General features: G+C 32.9%; 1 protein-coding gene across 1 annotated transcript; it reads right to left on the bottom strand.

The window, feature by feature from the left end:
* Positions 1 to 511: 511 nt before the first annotated feature.
* On the bottom strand, positions 512 to 12,808 carry LOC111058171 (endocuticle structural glycoprotein ABD-4). Its single transcript, XM_039438395.1, has 3 exons — positions 12,630 to 12,808; positions 5,299 to 5,429; positions 512 to 1,918 (listed from the first exon to the last, which is right to left on the bottom strand). Exons 1-3 carry the CDS (start codon positions 12,645 to 12,647, stop codon positions 1,633 to 1,635), a joined length of 435 nt encoding a protein of 144 aa, XP_039294329.1. The 5' UTR covers positions 12,648 to 12,808; the 3' UTR covers positions 512 to 1,632.
* Positions 12,809 to 14,058: the final 1,250 nt, after the last annotated feature.

Raw genomic sequence — 14,058 nt, 5'->3', positions numbered from 1 at the left:
ATACGTCTATTAGGCTGAATGAAAACGTAGTTGAATGACGTCATCATATTATTGTCCTACTTTCCCAAAAGACTTTATTGCAATGAATCCGTTAAATGATGTCATTTAACAGCGGTTAAAGCTTCATGCAACCGACCGAGAAACAGTCATCGACATAGTAGACTCAATGACTGAGTTTTTGACAAAATCGAAATTTTAAATTTATTTAAATTTGTAGCGTGAATATTGATGTTGTGGAATTTTTCCATGATGATTGAAGAGACTTGAAATGATGTCAAAAAGTGGAATTTTTGACAGCATTTCAAGTCTCTCTAATTTTGAAATTCATCAATGATCTACACTGATCATTTGACATTTGATCATGTTTACTACAAAATACATTGATCATTTGAAATTCATCAATGATCTACATTGATCATTTGACATTTGATCATGTTTACTACAAAATGATACATATAAAATTTCAGTCTAATCGGAGCATGAACTGGATGAAGGATTCAAAACAACAACATACGAAAAATACAAACATTTATTATCAATGTGATTATAAATATATGAGCTATATCAGTCGATGATTTTTGTTTTATGAAATCTAGATGATAGAATGACATTCCAATGAATGAAACATATTTTCATAATTTTGGAAGATTTAAAACCGAAATTGTACAATGGATTTTGGGTTTTTCTTCAGTTGATAGCAACAGATTTTCAAGGGTCAGCCTTCCTTGGACAATTTCTCAGTTGTGAAACCTTTTTTGAATCTCTGAACTGATAACGTTATCTAGAAAACTTGTCTAGAGTTCCTAGAACTCTAGAGCTCGTTATCTAAAGTTCCTTGTTATGAGGAACGATAACCATGGTCAAGTTAATCATGTGCCCTTGAAATATGTGTTTAATTACAGTTAATTCCTCAGTTGACAATTTTAATGTTTACTTGAATCTTTGAAATCTGTCATTAATTTCGGTTGATTTCCCAGTTGACATCTTTCATGTTCACTTGAAATCTCAGGTTCCTTCACGGATGTTTAGGTTATCGAATATGTGGTTAGTTAGTCAGTTATCATTCCTCATGTTTAGTTGAAATCTCTGGAGTCCTTTGAAGTCTGTGCTTAATCATTCAGTTTTCAATCTTAATTTCCACTTGAAATCACTGGCCAGTTTTTTATGTTTATCCCTTGAAGTTTGTGGTTAATTTTTCAGTTGTCAATCCTCATGTACATTTGAAATCTTCGGCTACTCTCTGATGTGTATATCCTTTGAAGTCTGTGCTTAATCATTCAGTTTTCGATCTTAATTTCTACTTGAAATCTCCGGCCAGTTTTTGATGTTTATCCCTTGAAGTTTGTGGTTAATTTTCCAGTTGTCAATCCTAATGATCAATTTAAATCTCCAGCTTCTTTCCTGATGTATATCCTTTGAAGTTTGTGCTTAATTATTCAGTTTTGAATCCTCATTTTTACCTAAAATCTTCGGCCAATTTTTGATGTTTATCCCTTAAAATCTGTGGTTGATTTTCCAGTTGTCAATCCTCATGTAAACTTGAAATCTCCAGCTACTTTCCTGATGTTCATCCCTTGAAGTCTGCGGTGGATTTTTCGGTTGACAACCCTTCTGTTTCCTTAGAGTCTCTTCTTAAAATCTGCGGTTGGGAGCATTGACTGGGGTGTCAGGGGTTGAAGGGAGGGTAGCCAGGTACTCGAGTGCCCTCTGGATTGCAGGGGGAATTGGTGGGGGGGTTGGGAGATGGTCGCCCTGGGGTTGGAATCCGTTGTCGTCAGCGGCATAGACCACCCTGATTTGGACGCCCTCTGGTGACACGTAGCTGAACTGTCCCGCAGCTGACATCGCTTCGGCGTCGGTTCCGACGTTTTTCAGAGCGCCTTGTTCGTCGGCCGCTATTCCGTTCGATGTTTGGTAGCTGTGAACATCAGTAAAATAATAATTTCAGTAACTAAAATGTATCATATCTATACTATAATAAAGGAAAAAGCTCAATATTATTGAGATTGAATGATCATGATATCGGCTTGATGTCTCATAATAATAATAGTAATAATAATAATAATAATAATAATAATAATAATAATAATAATAATAATAATAATAATAATAATAATATAATAATAATAATAATAATAATAATAATATCGAGTGAACTGGCTGGCTCAGGTCTGGTGTCAGAGTTTTCAGGTCGCAACTGATTAATTTCAGGGCCTCTGACATGACAAGCAGTCGTTTATCATGATATCGGCTTGATGTCTCATAATTTCAATTTAAATTTCAATTTATTTCATTTAAAGTTACATAGTATCATATACATACAGTGTTTTGTTGCTCCTCTAGCTTAGAGCTAATTGAGGAGTATTCAAATTCATACTACATCATAATAGTTATACATTCTATAATAATACCACAAATGAAAATTTTTGTAAAATGTTCAATAAATTAAATTAAAAGTCCATTATAGTTTCTATCTGGGATTTGATATTCTAAGTTCTAATTTCTACCAGTTGAATCACAACATTAGTCACTCTATATTCCACTAAATCTATAATAATAATAATAATAATATCGAGTGACCTGGCTGGCTCAGGTCTGGTGTCAGAGTTTTCAGGTCGCAACTGATCAATTCCAGGGCCTCTGACATGACATAACGACTGCATTCTAGGCAGCCGGGACAGACGGCTTAACGTGTCCATACGAAACACGGGAGTGGCCCGAGATAAATATCTCATGATATTCATGAATCATCATCAATGGATTTCACAGCACTTAGTTTTGAATGTCATAATTTGGTTTGACAGAATTCTAATTTCTGTAGCATATCTATTAATAATTATCATTCATTTCAGTGATCATCTAAACTATAATTAAGGAAAGAGCTGGCTTATACACGTACGGAAAAGGGAATTATATTTGACACATCATCTCATCTGAACTACTGGACTGATTAACTTGAAATTTATCATCTGAACTACTGGACTGATTAACTTGAAATTTATCATAATTTGATTTGACAGAATTCTACTTCCAATAACATATCTATCAATAATTATCATCCATTTCAGTGATCATCTAAACTATAATTAAGGAAAGAACTTGCTTATACACTATACACGTGCGGAAAAGGGAAATTATGTTTGACACATCATCACATCCGAACTACTCGACTGATTAACTTGTAATTTATCATCTGAACTACTGGACTGATTAACTTGAAATTTATCATCTGAACTACTGGACTGATTAACTTGAAATTTATCATAATTTGGTTTGATAGAATTCTACTTCCAATAACATATCTATTAATAATTATCATTCATTTCAATGATCATCTAAACTATAATTAAGGAAAGAACTGACTTATACACGTACGGAAAAGGGAAATTATGTTTGACACATCTGAACTACTGTACTGATTAACTTGAAATTATCCATATAGATTTTTAATCAATCGAGGATGATTATAGGCTTATTCCCAACTCTTCAAGATTCAATCACGTCAAGTTTTTAGTTTGTCAAATTTTAAAATCGTGGTTGAAGGAGGACTTGTTTTAGGCATAATATATATCTCAATGAAACATGGTACCTATTAAACGGAAATCCCAATCAAATGCTGTAAATCACCCCGAAGACTTCTGCTACTGCAAATATTGACAACGCTGTAAACAGCCAAATGGAAATTCGATTAGAGCTACTATACAAGAATTATTTGTCAGCCCGGGAATCGAACCCAATTACCGGTCAGGAATGCTTACCCTCACACCAAACTGGCAATCTCTGGATAGCAGCGCTCATTTTATACGAAGCCATAGCGGCCAGCCAGTCTGCAGATGGAAATTACTGAGATATTGCAATTATTCAATTGCTAATGAATTAATTATTATCATTAAACGGAATTTTCTATTGAATGCTGTAAATCACCCCGAAGACTTCTGCTACTGCAAATATTGACAACAGGGTAAACAGCCAAATGGAAATTCGATGAGCGCTACTATACAAAAATAATTTCCATCTTTAAACATTGTAAAGCAACTAAATACCATATTTTCAACAAAATCATCTCATGTTTGATATAATAGAGTATAAATAAATAAATTCGTATGGCTTTTGTTGGTGGGGAGTTCCCTTTCGGGAATGTTCCACCGCCTGAATATATAATTTAAGCCGTCAATGGGCCTTACGACTGTCATACTTCAGCGGGACCGACAGTTTAACGTGCCCATCCGATAACACGGGAGTGATCTGGTTAAAAAACTTTTGGTAATGAGAGGGGTTCGAACCCGGGATCTCTATGCTGCTACGCAAGCACTCTATCCACTAGACCACGGATCACTCCAATAGAGTATAAATGCGCATATAGTTAATTCCAATCTCTAATCTACATTGAATTAATTATTTATGAAATCTCATGTTTAATAGACACTATTAAAGCTAAAAATAAACTTTCTACTCATGATATTTAGTCAAATTTTTTCGATTTGTATATCATCAAGCTATCAAAATGAAGAAGTTTTCTGAGTAAAACATTTTTTTCCGATCATTACTTTTTGAGATATGAGCGCCTGAAGATTGAATTTTTGGGATAGAACATTTCAAATTCGGTAAGATATAAATGCATGAGATTCAAAGGATGGGTTTTTCATGGTATTGTTGATCTAGTAAAACAAAAGTTTCTGAAAATATCAATTTTTGAAAAAGTTATTCAATTTGCCAAAAATAACTTAACTAAAAGTTATATCTAGTAAATTGAATAACTATCTTAGAAATTGATATTTTCAGAATTTTTTTCCACTGGATCAACAATACCATGAAGAATCTATCCTCTGAATCTCATGGATTTATCTCTTACCGAATTTGAAATGTTCTGTCCCAAAAATTCAAACTTTAGGCGCTCATATATCAAAAAGTAATAATCAGAGAAAAATGTTTTTCAGAGAAAACTTTTTCATTTTGATAATTTGATGATTGATATACAAATCGAAAAAATTTGAAAAAAATATTACGAGTAGAAAGTTTATTCTCAGCCCATGCACAGCCTTAATGAATTCAATTCATTGTGATTGCTGGAACCAGTCTTCAATAATAATTTGAGTTTCAATTCATGAGGGTTGATTCTGTTGAATATTTGAATTATATATGAATGAAAACTTAGTCTAATTGAAAATAATTATTGATTGAAAATCTCAATGTGAAGTAAAATAATGTTTCAAGCCTTCTCTGCTTTTTCAGACTTGGATAAGGTTAGATATCTAATCTTGGGACAAAATCTGGAATAAAGGATTTCGGAGCCTCTACCTGTATCTGTATGATCCGTCATAGTTGACTTCTCTGTCGTCCTTCTCTATCGTGGCAGCCGCGTCACTTCCTCTTGGCGCCTGGGGAGCCGCCAGAGCTGACGCCGCCACTAGGCACAGAACTGCGCAATTCTGAAACAACATTTCAAAAAGTGAGCGATAAAATTGATTGAATTGATCTTATGAACAAGGAAAGAACAGGATAGAATTTTAGGGAGGTATTAATGATAAGCGATAAAATATATATGTCGTATGGATACAGTGGCATAGACAAATTGATAATAGAAAGAGATGAAGACAATTAAACAATTCATAGAAGTATTTTCAAGTTTTTGAGCCAGAGTATGCTACGCCTGAGTATGCCTCGTCATCTGCTACATGCAATTTCTGTAGCCCTCCCTGGAAACTTGACAAAAAACACTCCGTGTTCTTTAAATCGCGATAAAATCGATTGAATTGAGTTGTTAAGCAAGGAAAGATTTGAGTAGATTTTCAGGTTATTAGATTGTAGATTGTATATAAATTGACGAGCTATAACTCTTGAGAATGATTGATTAAACGGACTATTACAAGCAAGCTTTTAAGGCTAGTCGCATATTGAGATGCGATGCAACGTGACATGAGGTGGCCCTATAGTGAGGTCCACGTTATAATGGCAGTGTTTGATCAGCAATGGTATTGCTATCCTTGTCTATCATTCAACAAAGCGGATAGCGCTATCTCTTTCTCGCTTTGCTCTGTTGCCAGATCGTCTTTTAACAATTTAGAATTAATTCTAAATTTTGTCTTATCGGTCTCAAAATTTAATAGTTTTTTCAAAGTTTGGAATTTTCTTATTAATTGTGATTGATTTAATTTAATTTAGAAGATTTATTTTAATTTAAAAAATTATTTTTGTGTGTTTTGAATTGTAAATTGAATGTGTAATTGAAGAATGTTAAAACACATAACCTAGCTATATTTGGATTGTTGTATAAATTAGAATTGGAACCGTTTCGGGCTTATAAGCCTGTGGTACTTCTCTGTGAGTTGTGTTATTCTGAATGATTAAATAAATAAATAAATAATATTCAATTCAACAAAATATTTCATCTTAATTATGAAATTATTGAAAATTGAAATTTCTTGTTTAATAAAATTTAATTGATTATTTTATACGAGAATGGAAAGCTAATATTACAGCAATGAGCCTGTATCAGCTTCCGTATATAGGAGGCATTGACAAGAAGGAGGATCGGCAACGTTAATCTCCTATCTTTCTCCACTGCCATTATAACGTGGACCTCACTATAGTCAGCGGGATAAGTTGAAGTCATGTATTTTGTTCATATTATGAACTTAAGTAATGAAATGAACTCATCTAGCAGAATAACGTCTCGTCATGTCACGCAACGTCGCGTTTCAATTTGTAAAGCTTAAAAGCTAAGAATAAAAAATTGGAATAGAATTCTTCATGAACTTATTATGAACATTATATTCATAATAATAATCGTGGATTATTATGAACATCTCATATTCTTGTACATGATTTCAGATAGAGACAACACAAGGAGAAGTAAGGATATCAGTTGCTGGAAGACAGTCGTGAATTATCATGTGGGAAGATTGAAATTTCAAGTTTTCTCCAAATTTTCCAATCCATATTGAAATTGACATGAAAATTGCCTTAATGGATATGAAATTTGGGATTAAGTAGAATACGGTTGGAAGAATTTGAAGAACAGAAGTTGATTTCATTAATGGTCTACTCATGTTTATCAATTCAAGTGAAGAATTAATCAATTCACCACATATTTGGTTTTTGTTTTAACGGAAGTTTCATTATCAATCTATCTAAATTTGAAATTCTTTGTTTTATTCTGATTCATAGTTTCAGATTGAAGATTTGGTGTTGAAATTGAAGTGAACATAACCTACATAATATTTGGGCGATTTGTGACAAAATCAGGAAATTGAAGAAGTTTTGGGCAGTAGCCTGTTTTTACTTTTCCGACTATTGTATTGTTCGCTCTATCTAATAAATAAATAAATTAATAAATAAGTATTACTTTGTCTAGCTGAGAAGTACCTGAAGTCAGATCACAAGAATACATGAGAATTGTGAATTGAAAGTGGTAGATACGGAATTAAAATGGAATAAATGAATGGAAAATAAGTCGAATGGGAAGAGAGTCATAGTATTCCAAAAGTAGCTTAATTTCAAGGGTGATGTCGCGTAATAATCGCGAAGATAGTGAATAAAATAAAGGAATAAAGCATGGTTTAAGTTTTGATAGGAAAATCTCGCCTCTTTCAAGAATTTTCATTGAATCCATCCAATGAAAGCTAATCAAATTTTGTTTAATTCATAATTCATTAATTGATTCTAATTCAAGGCATAAGAATTCTACAACAAGAACTCTACGTCATATTATACAGAAACATTAATAGATTAATAATGAATTCTGGAATAAATAAAATTATGATTACAGATAGAAATGAATTGGAAGTTGCATTTGTTCAAATGCTAATTAATAAATAATTATTATTAAACGGAATTCCAATAAAATCCAGCAAAACACTTCGTCCACTTCAACTATTGACAACAGGGTAAACAGCTAGATAGAAATTCGAATGAATCCAGAGATTGTCAGTTTGGTGTAAGGGTAGGCATTCCTGACCGGCATTTGGGAGGTACTGGGTTCGATTGCTGATAAATAATTTTTGTGTTGTAGCACTCATCGAATTTCCATCTAGCTGTTCACCCTGTTGTCAATATTTGCAGTAGCAGAAGTCTTCGGGGTGAATTACAGCATTTAATTTGGATTCACGTTTAACAATAATTGAAATTATGATTACTGCTTATGATTCAAATTGGAATTTTCACGAAGCAAATTATGATATTCAAAACTAAGTGCTGTGAAATTCATTAATGATAATACATAAATTATGAGACATTAAGCTGATTTCATGATCATTCAATCTCGATAATTGAGCTTATTATCCTCTATTTCGTGACTAGCCTTCCAACATTGAGAAAAAAATAATGCCCTTTATCATCCTTGAACAGAAATGGACGCTTCTAAATGATTCCATGCATTAAGCGTTTTCAATATTAGCAATTATTTTTGCTCTTCACATGATTGGAAAACGTGAACGGCGAAATTGAGAGTATAAGAATAGAAAGGTCGTGCGGTCTTGAAATGATGAAGAAAATTGGCGAAAAATTCCTGAATGACTGCCTACGCATCATACATTGTTGCATGCTCTGCAGTTGTTTTGATTTAGTAATATTTAAGTTTTATATTCATCAGTGAGAAGAATTTGGAAGCAGAGCTAAAACGTTTCTTTTTTCACCGCCCTCTTGAGTAAGTAGCTAGTATCATAGAGAAACAATAGCGTAAGTAGATATCCCATGGTATAGGGCGTTCAAGTCGCAACTTTTACTGTTATCTCAAGCCGATTACTGTCGATTATTGTCGATTTTTACTGTTTTGTTGGGGTGAGATTGTATGAACGGCACAATATGAGAGACTACCAGCGTCACACAGCTTCACGGGAAAGAATTACATGAACTATCGGCTTGAGATAACAGTAGGAGTTGCGACATAAACGCCTATACCATGGGATATCTACTTATGCTATTGTTTCTCTATGCTAGTATTCAAGTTATCCCAGTATAATTGGTTTGATCTAATCAATTTCTAATCAATTATCAATTTAAATGAGGTACAAAAATTATAGAAAAGTAACACAACATCATACAAATGTGGGTCAGTATGTATTTATTGTTTATTCTTTATTGATTAGTGTTTGTCTTAACAAGTGTTTTTCTTTCCTTTTTTCTCCCGCATTTCAGCTTCTTGCTCCTCTTCCCACACAGCACACTGATGTTTATAAAACGTTTAATAAACGTTACCTCTTAAACATTTGAAACGTTTAGACAACGTTGTATGTTGTTGACCATCACGTTTTCTAAACGTTTATTCAACCTTTAGTTTGGTACTGACCTTTACGTTTAATAAACATTTTTTTAAACGTTGTATTCAACATTTCAATAAACGTTATATCAACGTTTTGATAAACATTATAGTCATAACGTTGTTTTCATAACGTTTATCAGCAATATACATTCTAGACGTTTATTAAACGTTTATAGAGTAATCGTTTATTTTAGTAAACTTTTCTAACGTTTATTAAACGTTGTTTTCATAACGTTTATCGGATTTATACATTTTAAACATTTTTTAAACGTTTTTTAAAATTTTGTGCTGTGTGGGTTTTATCTCTTAGTTTCATTTTTCTTTTTTTTCAATGTGAAATCACCGGACCATCCGCTGGTCTTCATTATTAAGATGTTCCCTAACTTTAATTCTGGATTTTACTACTGAGTTGTATTTATTGTTTATTTACAGATTCTGTAATTCAACTACCTGGTATCATAGATACAGGAGTATGATGCACACTAGTTTGATATTCTACCAGAAGTTGCTTCATTTTCAGTTATTATTTTGATTTGTAATTTATTTTAGAGTATAGTTGGTAGCATTTTGAAAATGTCAAATGCTCATTTTGTTTCTTTATTGCTTATCCAGGCCTCAACAGGCTGACCGGAACTCACCCCAACTCTCAGATGTATAGTCTCTGTAGGGGTATTCCATACATTTCTATTACAATTATTGTAATTGTATTTATTATTGTATATATGCATTTTCTGGGATGAAGAATATTTGAATTTGAATTTGATTCACACAATAAGTACATCATCGGAATGATAGAGAGAGGAAAAATAAGGTAACCTTGTGCTATTCCTCTCCCAAATTTAGATAAGGTTACACATAGTCCGGAATAGGTCAAGTCTTGTAGTTGTTCACTTCACAAAATTTTCAGTCCTTAATTTTTTTCACAATGTACATTTTTAAATTTGGATGCTTCTCGGTAATTGAATGTGATTGTGGTGGTTGTTCTTATCTCAGATATATATTGTATTAATCAAAAAAATATTTATACAATTCATGATTTGATGAGAAATTTTCATAATTTGGCTCTTAGGCTAAGAATTAGACCTTTAGCATGAAATGGGAGAGGCCATAACCTCCTCTAGTACAAGGCCCGGCCCACAATATTGCAACGTCGCAGTGTAGGCCTAGAATCTAATACATGATTGGTGAAAAAGATTTAGAAAAAAATACCAGCTAAAATTTTTCACCAATCATGTATTAGATTCTAGGCCTACACTGCTACGTTGCAATATCTCAGGTCTTGAATTAGAGGTGGATATGGAGAGGAACATGGTTGTTCACACCTCCAAAACCAAGGAGATTTCTGATTAGTCGATGGGTTGATTAGACGCCATTTCACTTACGAAGCTCACTACCAATAGGAAGCTAGCTTGAGAATGTCACAAGAGAGTCATTGTCCGAGAGACTGCCAGTTGTGTTTGGGGCGTGGCTTATATGTTAGCTTAGTCATCCCCATACGTTTTAGTCTCTTAAGTTAATTCTATCTTTCCCTGCTATAATCACATTTCTCAAAAATTTGTAAGTGAAGAAACCAGTATATTCTCTGGCAGAGTTTAAATTATATTATGAAGGTTCATCGTGATATGGTTTTCAAGCGATTAACATAGTAGCCAAGAACTGTTATAGATTTTTGAAATATATTTGAGAGAGTGGACTCCATCTAGAGTTGGGGCGGCAGAAATATTGAGCCTATGGGCGCAAAATTTGTAAATCCTGCCCTCTTGATAGCAGTTTGAGAGATTGTGTTAAGAGAAGTAGAAATGGGTAATGAATATATATCATATTCTGTATTTTCAATATTCAATATTTATTGAAAATATTCATTTATTCCTAATATTAAGGCACCAGGGAAATCCCCATTATTGATTGACTCATGGAAAAACATGATATAAAAGAGAGCAAAGCAGCAAAAGTAATAAAAAACAAGTTATCTAAATCTTCAGATCACCCTCAATACCAAGTACCAATGCACTCGGATAGAATATTGAAATACTATGTCATGTTGCTGATAGTACACATTCTGATTAATGGATTTGAAATTAATTGATAATAATGTGAATAATAGCCAAAAATATCGAACTGGAAATCTTGTCCGAAAGAAGCAGTGGAAAACAAGTGCGATTGATATCATGCAGAGAACAATGAGGAAGATAATATTATGATATCTCAGTAATATCAATTAGTGCTTTTGAGCCTTTACATCAATCCCATATTCAATTCAATTTATTTATTCAATTTATTCAATCATTCAGAATTACACAACTTTCAGAAGAGTACCACAGGCTTACGCCCAAAACGGTTCCAATTCTAATTTATACAACAGTCCAAATGTAGCTAGGTTATGTGTCACTCATTCTCCTATTACACACTCAATTTACAATTCAAAACACACAAAAAATATTTTTAAATTGAAAATACTTCAAAATTGAATTAAATCAATCACAATTAATTAGAAAATTCCAAACTTTGAAAAAACTATAAAATTTTGAGACCGAAAAGACAAACACAATATTTAGAACTTATCACAGCTGTAACTACAGCTTTATATGATAAATATTTTCCCAAAAAAATCACACAAATGAAGGATCGATTCAACAAACAATTTATCACATCCCTAGATGTAAATTAAATTCAAGAGTTGAATGAAGAGTGAAAAATAATTTGAGGTTTCTGGTTAATATTATAAAATATGTATAACTTTATATATTATTCTTCACATGAATCTATTCAATCATGAATAGAGTAGTTTTATTGATAAATGCACTAACCTACTAATGGAAATCGATGATTGGATTAGGAAATTTCAAACATTTCAAATTGAGTTTATTCACAGAAATCATTACAAATACAGAACACATGTTTAAATAATATAAATACTTGTGAATTTTCCCTACATAGACAAGTCCGTGTGTGGGGAAAGAGTTCTTATGAAAAACAATTGATACTAAAAAGAAAATTATAAACATTTACAATATAGTATGATGATGTAGAATGAGGCTCGGTTGCACAACAGCCGGTTTAATATAACCGTGATTAATTTCACGAGAACAAATCAGAGAATGTGTTTTGAAAAGACGGATCTTTTATTGGTTATCTTGGAATTAATCCTTGTCAAAATTCAACCGGCTGCTGTGCAACCGGCACTTAGTCTTTTTACAGATGTATTAAAATTATCTAGTCATTCCATTCTACGAATTCAAGATGTATTTGAACTTTCAATCAATTGTGTTGAATAGAAATTAGTTCTCTGTGAGATCAATGGAAAAAAATATTAATCAACTTGATAATTGAAGAAAATCAGAATATTTTATTGGAAAATTGATGAATTTACCTGGATAATCGACTGCATGACGACTGATAAGATAATTATTCCAAGAGCCGGTACCTCGTGGAGCACTATGATCAGATGTAACTAGACTGCTGGGAAGTCTGAATAGCTTGTATCAACTCCCCCACACAATGGCTATTTATATAGTCGGCACTTAGATGGAGGAAAGATGCCTCTTGGCAGGAGAAGGAATTGGAGGAGAAGAAGAGGAAGAAAAAGAAGAAGGAAAGGTGTAGGAGGAGGAGAGAGATGCATAGAGAAGGAGGAGGATGATGATGCATAGAAGACAGGTAGGAGGAGGATCAGGAGCAGTAGCAGAAGAATGAATGTGATGGAGGAGGAGGAAATATAGAAAGAGAAGGAGAAGGAGAAGGAGGAAAAGTATGATATGCAGGAGAAGACTACAGTCAGGAGGTGGATGAACAGAAGGAGCAGTAGAAAAAGAAGAAGAAGAAGAATAAGGAGGAGAAGAAGAAGTGGAAGGGAGTGACAAGAAGGTGTGTTACAAGTTGCATCTGATGCACTTCTCCAGAGATAGATCTTTATTAACATAATTGGTTACTCATTTCATAAAGGTCACCACACTAGTATAGCCAGTTAACTATCGCCTCCAATATAATAAGTCAGGCGAAAACTATAGAGTTGATTGGGAAATTATTTTCTATGCGTCGGTGAAGGTGATGATAATGACTTTTGAAGGAATGGAGGAAAACTTGGAATAGAAGGATAATGGAGATAGGATTTTGAAGGATGTTGGGAAGTTGAATTTCGGTTTTTGGGTGAAGAAATAATATTAGATTATTATTAAGAGAAATAGGATATGAGAGTATTAGAGAGGTAATATTTGAAGAAAAAGGACGGGTGTATGAGAAACATAGATATTTGAGAAATAGGATGAGAGTATTCGGAGAAATGGGATGAAGAATTATTCAAATATTTATTTATTCATTTACAATGAAAATAACACTCATGTAATAACATTGATAAAATGAAATAATAAGTTAGTCCTTGTGCTATTTTTCTTCCAAATTTATAGGTGACTAAGTCCAAGATGAGGTTAGAATTCCACGTGTACAATTTTTATAAACTTTTTGTCCAAAATAAACATTTATAACTTGTCCAAAGAAAACTATTAATTTGGGATTGAGATGGCTTGAATTAATCAGAAATATGCCACCCAATTACCATTCGTAACGACTAATACTGAGTTATTTAAATAATTTTGAACCATTTAAGAAACACAAACTTTCAAACTTTGTAATTAATTTCCAATTACAAGTATTTCTTGGATATTAGATCAGGGCTATTTATTTATGTATGTCACAATACAGAGATAGTTGTGTATCAGAGAGATAATTTGAAGAAAGAAGTTCATTGGGATAGAGAAGTGACTAGGGAGATACTGGAATTTATTTTTTTTTAATGTCAAAAA

Source organism: Nilaparvata lugens, chromosome 11, assembly GCF_014356525.2.
Source record: "Nilaparvata lugens isolate BPH chromosome 11, ASM1435652v1, whole genome shotgun sequence".
Lineage (NCBI taxonomy): Eukaryota > Metazoa > Arthropoda > Insecta > Hemiptera > Delphacidae > Nilaparvata > Nilaparvata lugens.
The sequence above is the reverse complement of the archived record's forward strand: the minus strand, read 5'-3'. Positions and strand labels throughout refer to the sequence as shown.